Genomic DNA, 15,149 nt, shown 5'->3' with positions numbered 1-15,149 from the left:
GCACGATTGAGAGCATCTTGACTGGCTGCATCACCGCTTGGTATGGCAACTGCTAGGCACTCGACCGCAAGGTGCTACAGAGGGTGGTGAGTAGGGCTGGGAATTGCCAGGGACCTCACAATACGATATCACAATACTTTGGTGCCTATACGATATGTATTGCGATTCTTACGATTCTATATGTATTGAGATTCTCACGATTCTATATGTATTGAGATTCTCACGATTCTATATTTATTGCGATTCTCACGATTCTATATGTATTGCGATTCAATACGGTGATTTTATTGCAATTCGGTGTTTCAAACCAATTGCCCGCCACATGTCTGCTGCAGACAGACAGTTTTTATCAGTCATTAAAAAAAAAAAAATATTTAAATGAAAATAAATTGGCTCCCTATTTAAAAATAAGATGGAGAACAAACTATGAAGGAAAATAATACTGAAGTCTTGGTGCAGGTACAGCCAACTAGAGCCAAAATAATATTGCGATATTGTCAAAATAAATATTCTGATATGTAACTGTATAGATTTTCTCCCCCCATCACTAATGGTGAGTACGGCTCAGCACACTCACACATGCTTGCACTGTCGCCCCAACACACACACACACACACACACACACACCATGCGCATACATGAATACTGATGCCACACACACTCACCATATACACTGCTTTCACAGTCTATTATCTATCCTGTTGCCTTGTCACTTTACCCCTACCATTATGTACATAGCTACCTCAATTAACTCGTACCCCTGCACATCAACTCAGTGCTGGTATAAATACATTTTCAAAATATGTTTTATTGTCACATACACCAGATAGGTGCAGTGAAAAGGGGGGGGGGATCAGCCATAGTAGTACGGTGCTCCTGGAGCCAATTAGGGTTAAGTACCTTGCTCAAGGGCCCATCAACAAATTGTTCACCTTGTCAGCTCGGGTATTCAAACCAGCAACCTTTCAGTTACTGGCCCAACGCTCTAAGCGCTAAGCTACGTGTATATACATATAGCCATGTACACTAAGGGTACAAAACATTAGGAACATCTGCTCTTTCCATGACATAGACTGACCAGGTGAATCCAGGTGAAAGCTATGATCCCTTATTGATGTCACTTGTTAAATCCACTTTAATCAGTGTAGATGAAGGGGAGGAGACCCGTTAAAGAAGGATTTTTAAGTTTTGAGACAATTGAGACAAGGATTGTGTATGTGTTCCATTCAGAGGGTGAAGGGGCAAGAATAAATATTTAAGCGCCTTTGAACAGGGTATGGTAGTAGGTGCCAGGTGCACCGGGTTTGAGTGTGTCAAGAACTGCAACACTGCTGGGTTTTTCAGGCCCAACAGTTTCCCGTGTGTATCAAGATTGGTCCACCACCCAAAGGACATCCAGCCAACTTGACACAACTGTGGGAAGCATTGGAGTCAACATGGGCCAGCATCCCTGTGGAAAGATTTCCATGCCCCGACAAATTTAGGCTGTTCTGAGGGCAAAAGGGCAACGCAATATTAGGAAGGTAAGACTAATGTTTAACCCTACCCTAATCTTTTGTACACTCAGTGTATACAGGCATGTTATTTTTACTCGTTATTGCGATTCACTGTGTATTTATTCCTCGTGTCACTATTTCTATTTTTATTATATCTTTAACTCTGCATTGTTGTTAGTCTACACCTGTAGTTTACGAAGCATGTGACAAATATAATTAGATTTGGAGGCATGAACTCATACGGTACATCACACAGATAACATCAGTCAGTGCTCCTAAGTTTATAATTTCCACGCAAAAATATTATCAACCCCTACAAAAATGTCCATTAATTAGAATCCACATAATAATTCACATTTCCTATTGCTGCAGGATTATTTTTCTGCTATAGCGAACTGGCTCAAATGAAGATCCTACATCTGTAGGAGCCTCTGGGAAAACACAACACTTCAGTATGTTTACATGGAATTAGAATTCACTATGAATAGTATCTGTCTGTGGTGAGTTGATGCATACAGAATAAGAAATGGGGTGATACTGTCTATTAAAGATGGATTCCGTGACGGTGAAACGTCTATTTGCGATGTTACAACAACAAAGAAGATACTGCAAACAATGAAGACTGTTTTCTTCCCCCTCAGATATCATTGCAAGCGTGATAAAACTGCTGAATATTTACTGCAAAAAGAATTGCCACGCTATATAATAAGTACATGAATTCAGAATAGGCTCAGTAGGCTACCTCATTAAATACCTGTTATTACCTATTCCTCAATAATAACATAAGCTTATTTTCTGTCAATTAAAAACTCCACAACATTGTATATCTTTGAACATTAGGGTAACTTCTGCATGCCAGATATACAGGCAACTAACTGTAAGTTGTATTTCATGTGATGATTGAGACCACTGTTAGGATCTGCTATCCCGGGCAGAACACATCAAATCGAGAACTTCTAGCGAATCAGACGTGGCAATGTCCTTGTGCCATCGAGCTCTAGCGACTGTGGTGGGCCGGGCGCATGCACATTGACTTCTTTCGTCAGCTGTACAGTGTTGACTCCGACACATTGGTGCGGCTGGCTTCCGGGTTAAGCGAGCAGCATGTCAAGAAGCAGTGCAGCTTGGCAAGGCCGTGTTTCGGAGGACGCATGGCTCTCGAACTTCGCCTCTCCAGAGTCCGTACGGGAGTTACAGCGACGGGACAAGACTGTAATTTCCAATTGGATATCACAAAATTGGGGAGAAAAAGGGGTAAAAAGTACTACAAAAAAAATATATATAAAAAAAGTAGCTAAATGAAGTCTGCTCTCTCTTTCACTAGGCAATTGATTATTTGAGGCATGAAATCTATACTGTACAACAACAAACAACAACATAAAGAGTTGACTGTCTATTGCAAACTCTCCAATATGTTTCAGATGTCTTGATTTTATTTGGATGGAAACGTTTCAACTCAGGATCAACCATTATGGATGCTTTTCATCATTTTTATGAAGTCTGACTGGACATTAGAAACTGCTAGAAATTTAAATTGATTATCATGAAAAGTTCATATTTTTATGTGAAAATTAAAAGTATGAAAAGTTATCTTTGTATAGAAAAGTGTTGAGGTAAATCTTCATATAATTCAACTTGTAGTAAAATTGTAAATCTTAAAAACAAATGTGTATATTTGTACATTTAAAAAAGAACAATACATTTACATTCAGGATGTTAAAAATGTAACCAAGTGGGGCTTCCTAAACCACCCCATGATGATCACGATGTCTCATGTATCCATCCTTCAATGTGGAGATGCAGATGGCGATGTGTTAGTATCCTTTACTTGGACATATTCTAGCGTTGCATCCCAAATGGTACCCTATTCTCTACCCAGTACACTACTTTTGACAGAAGCCCTATGGGCCCTGGTCAAAAGTAGTGTACTATGTAGGGAAATGGGTGCCATTTGTGACACATCCTAACTGCCCACAGTAGCGCCAGATGCCGTGCTTTAGGTGTTCAGAACAGTCAACCGGCTGGTCAGAGACAGAGTCTATTACCAACACATCTGTTACACATGACTTTCTGGCAACGGACACTTTCTCTCTTTTAGTCATCTATTTCAGTGGTGGTGGTGGGGGGGGGGGGGGTTCTATGCAAACAGCTCAGAGAATTCAATATTGATGTTATTAAACAAGGTAGCTAGCTTCCTGTAGGCCTACACATACAGTATTTGTTTACAACATTTGATGTAGGGCCAGGCCTATTAACTGTTGCTAATCTACTATAGTTGCTTAGCCTACCTATCAATATTCAAAACTTTATGGTTCAAGACTTCTGTTTCTTTAGTTGTCAAGCTATGTCAAAGATAAGTCTAAAATCAATTTCATCCCTCCTTGTCAACGGTGACATAAACGGAAGAGCACAGTCAATGGCCAGCCCCTGCTGTAGGATAATGCGGCTCGGTTAATGGTCATCTACCTTAAAGTGAGAGTGATATCATGCGCCTTATAGGCAAGCCTGTTCTGCTGGAATAAATACTAGGCTACTTTGTGTTGTGTTATGTTTCTGTAGGCCGAAATACATTATTTTAAATTGTATTCGACCACTTGTAGAGCTGAGCCAGCCAATAGCCTAATAAGCCTTCTTTAAATGTTTATAGCTGACGCCTCAGCCAAGTATGGTCTGCACTACGTCATTGATGTTGCTCATTTTCTCCGGTCAGCTACTGAATCATGGGCTAATCTTGTTTCATGTAGCTGTAGGTTAGTTACATGTTCATCCAGCTTATTCTGACATTGTCACTTCATGAGAATTTATCGAATGCATGAACATTCTGTTTCACTAAAGCTGTGAAAATGGAACACTTGTGTTTTCATGTTAAAATACTATGGTTTATGAATCAACTCCCCGTTGTATGCTAGTGCTACAGTCGGCTGCATCACTGTCAGAAGAAACCAACACACCAGCAGTCTGGCACAGTGAGCTCACCTGTAGGGGTCTCTGGCTGAATAGGACTCCATGTAACCCTCATCGATGTCAGAAGGACGTCGTGACTCTTCTTCCCTATTTGAAATATCCCTCTCACTATCGGTTTGTCGTAATCGGTGTACCGTTTCTCTGACTGTTCATCATCCCCATCAAACGACTCCTCCCCGCAAAGCTGGGGAGCTGAGACCGAGCGTTTCTCGATTTTTTGTTGTTGTGGTTGTTGCCTTCTGTTTTTCTTCTTCTTCCCACGGTTTCCTTTACTCACGGGCGACACCGGTTCCGTCTCGCTCAACTCCTCCTGGCTCTCTGACCAAGCGTTCCGTGCATTTGATTTTAAAGGGGATTCAAACATGATTTAAATACGACAAGAGTAAAGTCTATTTTTCGGAATGGTGCCTTGGAGACTATTTACTGGGTGGGCGCGTGCCCGCGACGGTAAGGTTATTATGGCAGGTCCGCCAGTTGAAACTTCCCCCTCGGCCTCGCGCGCCCGTGGCCGTCCCTCCCGGTCATGCGCCTGCATCTCCATAGTTTATTTCTTGAAGTTGCTCACTTGCATCTTATGGATGACATATGGGACCAAGATGACTTTGCTACTTTAATAAATAATACATAACGACTACGTTTATTAAGGATAGAGCATTGCATCAGTTTAAGAAGCTGTGAACCTATAGGTACTGAACAAAAATCAGCGTGGGAAAAAGTACTCAATTGTCATACTTCAGTAAAAGTAAAGATATCTTAATGGAAAATGACTTGAGTAAAAGTGAAAGTCACCCAGTAAAATACTACTTGAGTAGAAGTCTAAAAGTATCTGGTTTTAAATGTACTTATGTACAGTGGTGGGAAAAGTACTCAATTGTCAAAAGTAAATGCTATACATCAAATTCCTTATATTCAGCAAACCAGACAGCACGATTTCCTTATTATTATTATTATTTTAATTGACAGCCAGGGGCACACTCCAATACTCAGACATCATTTACAAACATTTACAAACTAAGTATTTGTGTTTAGTGAGTCTGCCAGATCAGAGGCAGTAGGGATGACCATGGAGGTTCTCTTGACAAGTGCATGATTTGGAACATTTTCTTGTACTCCTAAGCATTCAAATTGTAACGAGTAGTTTTGGGTGTCAAGGAAAATGTATGGAGTAAAATGTACAGTATTTTCTTTAGGAATGTAGTGGAGTAAAAGTAAATGTTGTCAAAAATATAAATAGTCATGTACAGATACAGTAGAAGTTTACATACACTTAGGTTGGAGTCATTAAAACTTGTTTTTCAACCACTCCACAAATTACTTGTTAACAAACTATAGTTTTGGCAAGTTGTTTAGGACATCTACTTTGTGCATGACACAAGTCATTTTTACAACAATTGTTTACAGACAGATTATTTAACTTATAATTCACTGTATCAAAATTCCAGTGGGTCAGAAGTTTACATACACTAAGTTGACTGTGCCTTTAAACAGCTTGGAAAATTCCAGAAAATGATGTCCTGGCTTTAGAAGCTTCTGATAGGCTAATTGACATAATTTGAGCCAATAGAAAGTGTACCTGTGGATGTATTTCAAGGACTACCTTCAAGCTCAGTACCGCTTTGCTTGACATCATGGGAAAATCAAAAGAAATCAGCCAAGACCTCAGATAAAAAATTGTAGACCTCCACAAGTCTGGTTCATCCTTGTGAGCAATTTCCAAACGCCTGAAGGTACCACGTTCATCTGTACAAATAATAGTACGCAAGTATAAACAACATGGGACCATGCAACCGTCATACCACTCAGAAAGGAGACGCGTTCTGTCTGTGATGAAAGAAATAAAAGCTGAAAGAAATAATTCTCTCTACTATTATTCTGACATTTCACAGTCTTAAAATAAAGTGGTGATCCTACCTGACCTAGGAGAGGGAATTTTTACTAGGATTAAATGTCAGGAATTGTGAAAAACTGAGTTGTAAAGGTGTATGTAAACTTCTGACTTCAACTGTACCCCCAAAAACGACTTAGTATTTTTACTTAGGTACTTTACACCACTGACAAAAATATAAACACAACATGTAAAGTGTTGGTTCCATGTTTGATTAGCTGAAATAAAAGATTCCAGAAATGTTCCATATGCACAAAAATATTATTTCTGTCAAGTATTGCACAAATTTGTTTACATCCCTGTTAGTTATCCCTGTTATTTCTCCTCTGCCAAGATAACCTGACAGTTGTGGCATATCAAGAAACTGATTAAACATCATGATCATTACACAGGTGCACCTTGTGCTGGGGACAATAAACAGCTACTCTAAAATTAGCAGTTTTGTCACACAATTCAATACCACAGATGTCGCAAGAGTGTGCAATTGGCATGCTGACTGCAGGAATGTCCATCAGAGTTGTTGCCAGGGAATTGAATGTTAATTTCTCTACCATAAGCCACCTCCAACGTTGTTTTAGAGAATTTGGCAGTACGTCCAACCGACTTCACAAGTGCAGACCACGTGTAACCACGCCAGCAACTTCGCACAGCCATTGAAGGGGAGTGGGTCAACATTCCACAGCCTGATCAACTCTATGCAAAGGAAATGTGTCGCACTGCATGAGGCAAATGGTGGTCACATCAGATACTGAATGGTTTTCTGATCCATGCCCCTACTTTTTTTTAAGGTATCTGTGACCAAAAGATCCATTTCTATTATCCCCGTCATGTAAAATCCATAGATTATTTTTGTTGTGTAGTTTTGTTTGACACAAGGTTGACTGTAACTTCTATTAAAATGCTAAGCAAAACTGTATTATCATAGAGTCTATTAGGGATAGTTCACTGTAAAACATTAAACTGAACATAATAGAAGTTCAAAAGAATATTAATTTTATTTTTCTATATTGAAGCATGTTACACTCTTAAAAATGCTGGAATAAAAACAACCCAATTTGGGGCCTCCCGAGTGGCGCAGGGGTCTAAGGCACTGCATCGCAGTGCTTCAAGTGTCACTACAGACCCGGGTTTGATCCCAGGCTGTGTCGCAGCTGACCGGGTGACCCATGAGGCGGCGTACAATTGGTCCAGCGTCGTCTGGGTTAGGGGAGGGTTTGGCAGGCCGGGATGTCCTTGTCCAAGCAACTCCTTGTGGCATGGACGCTGACTTTTGTTTCCTCCGACACATTGGTACAGCTGGCTTCCAGGTTAAGTGAGCAGTGTGTCAAGAACTAGTGCAGCTTGGCAGGGTCGTGTTTCGGAGGACACGTGGCTCTCGACCTTCGCCTCTTCCGAGTCCGTATGGGAGTTGCAACGATGGGACAAGAATGTAACTACCAATTGCATATTGCTAAAAAATAAAACAATTTGTGTTTTTTGGTGGGTAAATATTGGGCAGAACACACGCTGGATTATTTTGACCCAACCAGTTGGGTTGCGTGAATAACCCAAATATGGGTTAATTGAACCATTATTTTGATATTTTTTACTCTCATGCTGGGTTGACCTAGCAGCTGGGTCTTTTATTATGTAATCCTTAGGATATTTTCAGGAGGCGTGTCTTATTATAGGCTTGGCTTTCAGATAGCTCTTGTTTATTTTATTGAACCTTATTTAAACAGGGAGTCACATTGAGATTAAACATCTATATTACAAGAGAGCCCTGTAAACATTACAATAAAAAAAGAATAATGAAACAACATACACACAAAATACCAGCCAAAAGTAGACACACCTACACATTCTAGGGTATTTCTTTATTTTTACTATTTTCTACATTGTAGAATAATAGTGAAGACATCAAAACATTGAAATAACACATCATGTGGAATCATGTAGTAACCAAAAAAGTGCTAAATAAATCAAAATATATTTTATATTCTTCAAAGTAGCCACCCTTTGCTCTACCATTCGCTCTACCAGCTTCATCTGGAATGCTTTTCCAACCGTCTTGAAGGAGTTACCATATATGCTGAGCACAGTTTGGCTGCTTTTCCTTCACTCTGCAGTCCAACTCATCCCAAACCATCTCAATTGGGTTGAGGTTGGGTGATTGTGGGGGCCAGGTCATCTGATGCAGCACTCCATTACTCTCCTTATTGGTCAAATAGCCCTTACACAGCCTGGAGGTGTGTTGGGTCATTGTCCTGTTGAAAAACAAATGATAGTCCCACTAAGCGCAAACCAGATGGGATGGCGTACCGCAGCAGAATGCTGTGGTAGCCGTGATGGTTAAGTGTGCCTTGAATTCAAAATAAATCACTGACAGTGTCACCAGCGAAGCACCCCTACACCATCCCACCTCCTCCTCCATTCTTCACGGTGGGAACCACATGTGGAGATCATCCATTTACCAACTCTGCATCTCACAAAGACACAGCAGCTGGAACCAAAAATCTGGACTCATCAGACCAAAGGACAGATTTCCACCAGTCTAATGTCCATTGCTCATGTTTCTTTGCCTAAGCAAGTCTCTTCTCATTATTAGTGTCCTTTCATTGTGGTTTCTTTGCAGCAATTCGACCATGAAGGCCTGATTAACACAGTCTCCTCTGAACAGTTGATGTTGAGATGTCTGTTACTTGAACTCTGTGAAGCATTTATTTGGGCAGGCATTTCTGAGGCTGGTAACTCTAATGAACTTATCCTCTGAGGTGTCATATCTCAGTAACACAGTACCAAATAACCCAGCACTAACAACCCACCTTTGCTCTTTTTAAAGAAAACAACTCAACGAAGTGACCCAAGGCCTGCAACCCAGCAGTTGGGTCAACCAAACAACGCTGCCTTTTTCAGGGTGTAGGATAATTATTATGCTTGGTGTAACCTACAGTTATTAGTCACCCTGACTTTATATCAACTATTTTATATGGTTAAAGTGCTGATGTCATTATAAACCTGGTCTATCAATAGGCTATAACCGTATCCAAATTGTATATTCATAAAGTTTAAGTTATGCACAGGTAGGGTATTGGTTGATCTTTTTTTTTTGTTGCCTATCCTGATGTCTATTATGACATTGCGTTTAACTCTGTTTTATTATCAGGGTTTATGACTCAATCGAACTAAATATAGAACAGTGGCCTTTATATAGTTCTGACATTCAATGGAATATGCTGTTATATACTGAGCAATAAAAGACCTCGACAGGGCAGCTGAGGCACCAATAGCCTTCGCAGCACCATGGACAGTTCCTGATTTAACACAGGAACCCTGCACGCCCATGTATAAAGATTCAGATGACACGGAGGGATGCACTTCCCCTGTGATTTGATTGGTCCAGGGTAAAGGTCTGAAATAACAAAACTGTGCATGTTTGAAATTATAAATAAGTGTTTTGGAGACCCGTTGACAGAGGCTATGGGATACAGATTCCAGGACTGCATATTTCTGTAATTGTTGGGGGCATGCAGTGAGGGTTTACTTTCATCTAATATGTAGTCATTAAATTATTCCAACGGTTTACCCATGCCAATTGAACGGTGGTGCTGGTATATTATCGAGGAAGGGCGGATACAATACGCCACCAATTGTTATTTATACTACTTTAACAGGAAATATACAGCACAATGCAGAATATAACTACCATATTGATGATGGCTGGCTAGCTCACTCGCTGGGGTTTTCCCTTATGATGGAAGTTTTGGGTTATAGACGCAGCCAGAGAGTGTTTATGCATACACAATATAATTTTCATAAATTAAAAACCTCCCCTGCAGAAGTAACATATGTGCCTAGCTCGGTTTGCATACACTGTGGTGTAAGTCCTAAATGGCACATATCGCGGACTACTTTCGACTAGGACTCGTGGTGTTCTGCTCCAAAGTATTAGGGTGCCATTTAGGACTTCGCCATGGAGGCATGTGAATGCCCCTTGACTGCAGCTACCCGTGGCATGGTAGGAAAAACGCTTGTTTTGTCCTTCAGCCTTAAGGTATGCCTACATTTAATAGGGGGATGTTTGCTCATTTTCACTCATATTAAGTTGCTTTGTAATTGTAATAATTTATTAAGAGAATAATATAGTTTACATATGGGCAGATAAATGTTCACTATCCATCGTGCGTAATAGTGATGCATGAAAAATAATAATCGGGACTAGATTGTCTCGGATGATTTGCCAGAGCAAAAGGACTATCCCAAAAGAAGTCAAGGTTATTTTGCAACCCCGCAGACTGCGGGACTTTAAACCATTGCGAAATCTTACTTAGTTTTGCCTTAAAAACACGTGGTTTGACAGTTTAAGTTATACGTTTACTTTAGATGTTATTTTTACTTATAATTGGATTATTAACCTATAATAGAGATGTTGGAAGGTTAACAGACAATCGTGATAGAAATTGTAGGCTACTCATTCACTTTATTATATAAATAATTGAGTGCTCCTCATGAGATATGCATTATACATTTATCTCAACGCAATTATGTACACTTGAATCACATTGGGAGAGAATTAAACGTTTAAACCTTCGAAATAAAATATAGGATAAGTAACGAACATATTATGAGTAATTTAATGCCACGCGGTCCTCTAATGGGCTCTAACACCCACCTACCTACATTGTAAAATGTTTACAAACGATATACAACACACATTGAATTTGAGCATCAGATGCTGCAAATGGCTCTTCTTCACTGATTTGCACATTCATGCAATGGCACAATGAGATGGTTCCTGGTTTGTTCCAAAATGTGCTGCAGATGATTTCGCATGGGGTATGGCCCACGTCAATGTACATGTTTTATATGAAATAATAAAGCATTAGTTTTATACAATGAGTATTTTCAGGTGATAGTTAAGCTTTTTATACACAATCAAGGTATTTAGGCTACTTTGCAAGTAAGTATCCCCTATTCAGCGATATAACATTCCTGATTGTTAAGTAGCCAAGATAGGCTATGTTTTGGGGGAAAATAAAATGTTCAATATTGTGCAGCTTTGCACGAATTGCAGTAAATAATCGCTAAGGCAACAGAGTATGAGCACTTGCCTCTGTATAGATAATGATCTTTCATAAAACGGTTGCATCATATAAACATGACATAACTATTTTATAAAACATAGCATGGAGTAACATGAAATGAAATAGGAACTAATAATGAATAATGCTGTACAAAATCACAACAAAATTACTCAGGATAGGATAGATCAGTTGGAAAATGCAGGTTGAAAAATATAGAAATATTTATAATATTTTTTTTATTGTCCCAAGTATTTGTTTATAAATTGCATAGTTTTCCAAATTATTGCTTGTGATTTTGTAACATGGATAATCAACACATTCTCAGTATGGTCACCACTATTTCCACAACGTGACCTGTACCATAATGTAGAAGCGAATACAATACAGTACATTAGGTGAAAAAGAATATGCATATGCATCCGCACTTCTAAAGGCAGTAACAACAATAAATACATACAAGCGGATTATAATTGCTATTTTGCATCAGTGGCAAGAGGATACCATATCATGACGCGCGCTTGTCAGTCTTTGATGCACGTTCAATGTATTTACGATTCATGAAATATAGCGTTAAGCTGAGCATTCATGACTCTCTCGTGATGAGTGTGTCCTTCGTACGACATAATGTTTTCCATCGGTATCTCACACCGCGGCGCAGAGCTCGGGTAAAGGGACGCGTGTCCCTGTGGACCTGCCAGTCCCGCAGCAGCCTGGTAGTGCATGGTAAAGGCGTAGTTCTTTTCGAACTCTGACGAAGGCTCGTGTTTGAAGGAAAAGTTCCCGTTGACACTCAGTGGTGGGCTTAAGGGTCCGTCGAATGATGGACTAGTGCAGTCTGTAAGCGGCAGCGCGGTCTCAAAGAATGGCTCCAGCGCGCTTCCGTATGAATGGGGCTTGACGTGGAAGACGTGGGAGCTGTCCATTGTACCATATGGAGGGCTGGGAAGACCCGGGGTCTGGTAGGAGTATGGATGCGCGGCGAAGGAAGCACTTGCTGGTTGCATATGAGATGGTATCTCCTGTGTCTGCTCCGGGAGCAAAGTTCTGGGGTTGAGCTGGAGACAGCCTGCCACTAGGTTAGTAGTGGGCTGTGACAAGCCCCTACACAAGGCCTGGACAAATGATATGACGTCTGGGCTTTTCCCTGACCGCAGGATCTCTGACAGGGCCCAGATGTAGTTTTTAGCCAGCCGCAGAGTCTCGATTTTTGAGAGCTTTTGGGTTTTGGAGTAACATGGCACAACTTTACGCAAACTCTCCAGCGCGTCGTTGAGTCCGTGCATACGATTCCTTTCCCGCGCGTTCGCCTTGTGGCGCCTCATCTTAAACCTCTGCATCCTGGCTTTTGTCATTTTCTTCTTTTTTGGTCCACGACGTTTAGGCTTTTGATCGTCGCCTTCCTCTTCCTCCTCTTCCTCTTCCTCCTCATCATCATCCTCATCCAGTCTGTTTAACCCATCTTCGTCGTCATCCTCGAGGGCCCCGTGCATGGACTCAAGCGCGCCGTTCTTCTTCTCCATATCCTGTTCGTCCTGGGAGCGCTGACATTCGTCAGTCCAGGTCGCAGAATCCTGGGGTTCTGATGACATCATGGTCTGTTCCGTGTAGGATTTAGTCATATTGGAAATCTGTCAATAAAAAAGACAACCGTGAGCAGAATCATTTGGACATCATTTGGTACTTGACTAATAGCCTATTCAATAAGAGTTCGTTTTGGAACATGGGCTACTGGTGCATTGGGCTACTAATCTAAGTCAAACAAAAAAACTATTTTTGTATCAGATCCAATATTACTTTTGCAATACCGATGATTATATGTGTCATAAAAATTCATTAGAGTTTAAGAGCAAAATGTAGAACATTAATTTGTGGTCAGGATAAACCAAAACATAGGAGCATAATACATCAATTATTCAATTATCACCTAATAGCTTGACATAACAAGTCAATTTGATCAAAATTATTTTCAATTACTTATTTTTAAATCTCCAGTTAATTGAGACATCTGATGTCATTGCTGAGTTCAATCAGAATATCCGAATCCCTGTTTCCTTTCTGTAACAGGTGCGAAATGGTCACATCACCTCTCATCTGAGAAGGTTTGTATCAATAAATAATTCAAGCTTGTTCAGAAAACCTTTAACTGCTGAATAATTGTAGCCTGCTTTATGTCCATGTAACAGACAAATCACAGCATTCCTTTCACCCAAAACATTTGCATAAATAAGTAATTACATTATATGATTGATAAATAAATACCTATGTTTTGCAGAATGATCTTGTTATGACTCTGGCATGCCCCTCCTGAAGTGTGAGGTCCGGTGAATGGACTGTAATGTGGCTGCGCCGACGGATGCTCGTGTTATATAGTGCTGCTGCTGATGCTGCAAGGGACTGGGAGAGAAAGATGAACCTGTATGTCTCTATGGTTGTATCCCTAATACCATCACCATCGCTTCACTTAATGACTGGCAGGAACAGGCTCCACCCACCCATGGCCTTACTCTCGGCACGCGCCATATGGTCCATCTACGTCAAGCAGAAACGGCCCCAAGCGTCACGTGACACGGTCCCATTTGTATTCGCCAGGGCTCTGTATTCCGCTCCTTTGTGGCCAAAAGAAAGTGGCCATCTGTCGCCAGTTAGGGCCTCCGTGGATCCTTGTGGACCCGCAGGATGGATTAACCCTTTCGAGCATAGGACATATTCAATCACTACTAATACTCAAGCCCAACCCATTCCCCACGTGTGTCCTCTTATAAATGGGTTGATTATGATGTTATTAATCATAAATATCATAATTATAGAATAATGTACATTAGTGTAGTGTATAGAATAATGCACATTAGCCCACTTTGCGGATATTGAACAAATTAAATAGCCTAATAAACACGCCAAGTCACCAAGACAAGAATAAGGTCCCATACTGGCCCTTCATATCTATTTTTCAGCGCATGATAATGCTGTGAGACATTTTTTTAAATAAAAGTAGGCTATCCATGGAGAAGAATATAATGCAAGTAATTACATGCTATGCAACATTGTAATTACAACAATGAATTTAGACTAACTGCATTACTTTTTTTGTTTTGCTCACTGCTGCCTGCATCAGTGTTTATCTGCAATAGTTGAAGTGTTATTGTCCCCCATCTCTAGCAGTGCGTGATGTTGATTGGCAACAGTGGTTGTAATGGTCTGGACGGAGCTGGTTGAAGTAATGAACCTGGAGTCTCCCCCTCTTTTCAATCTGCTGGTCGGCACGCGAGTCGCACGCGCACTAACAAAAGCCTGTTTCACAGCTCACTACCCTGATGCAACGTCCAAAATCTGCAGTCGTCTGTTCAATTTAATCCCCCCCCAACAAAATCGACGTGTTGACCGTTGTACAGAAAGACACCGTAACAAGTGGGGGTAACAACAGACAATCAAAACAGAACTGAACCACGTTCAAATTGTTGCATGTTGTGTCTATATTTTTATTCAGTATATGTATATATAGCCTACAGTAGCCTAGGCCTGCTGATAGATAATTGCTAAAATAACTCCCTTCTTTATTCCAAACAAAAGGCGTAAAGTAAAACCATTTTGCCTAAATGATGGACAATCACAAAAATGTTAACTTGCAAATGGGAAATATGCCATTTGTGTGTATTCATGGATGACAAGAAAAGCCAGGCTTTTCTCTGTGTTCATAATTTTCCTTCAATTCACAAGAGGCTGAATGTACTGTATCTCACCGGA

At 40.5% G+C, this 15,149-nt stretch overlaps 2 protein-coding genes across 2 annotated transcripts in view; both read right to left on the bottom strand.

The window, feature by feature from the left end:
• The window catches only part of cerkl (CERK like autophagy regulator), a 91,843-nt gene extending 86,864 nt beyond the window's left edge, over window positions 1–4,979 (bottom strand). The window contains exon 1 of the mRNA XM_021579536.3: window positions 4,473–4,979. Coding sequence (XP_021435211.2) covers window positions 4,473–4,824 — 352 coding nt within the window. The 5' untranslated portion in view covers window positions 4,825–4,979. The remainder of the gene's footprint in view (window positions 1–4,472) is intronic.
• Window positions 4,980–10,784: 5,805 nt separating this feature from the next.
• On the bottom strand, window positions 10,785–13,902 carry LOC110501760 (neurogenic differentiation factor 1). The gene is made up of 2 exons (XM_021579534.3): window positions 13,668–13,902; window positions 10,785–13,036 (listed from the first exon to the last, which is right to left on the bottom strand). The coding sequence occupies exon 2, from the start codon at window positions 13,025–13,027 to the stop codon at window positions 11,957–11,959; it is 1,071 nt and encodes a 356-aa protein (XP_021435209.2). The 5' UTR covers window positions 13,028–13,036; window positions 13,668–13,902; the 3' UTR covers window positions 10,785–11,956.
• Between the last annotated feature and the right edge of the window lie 1,247 nt (window positions 13,903–15,149).

The sequence above is a fragment of the Oncorhynchus mykiss genome, chromosome 22 (genome assembly GCF_057628025.1).
Source record: "Oncorhynchus mykiss isolate SJ-2025 chromosome 22, ASM5762802v1, whole genome shotgun sequence".
Classification (NCBI taxonomy): Eukaryota; Metazoa; Chordata; class Actinopteri; order Salmoniformes; family Salmonidae; genus Oncorhynchus; species Oncorhynchus mykiss.
This window is presented reverse-complemented; position numbering and strand designations above follow the sequence as displayed.

Coding starts and splice junctions, on each gene's coding strand:
- LOC110501760 (XM_021579534.3), bottom strand. CDS start 13,027: ATGACTAAATCCTACACGGAACAGACCATGATGTCATCAGAACCCCAG.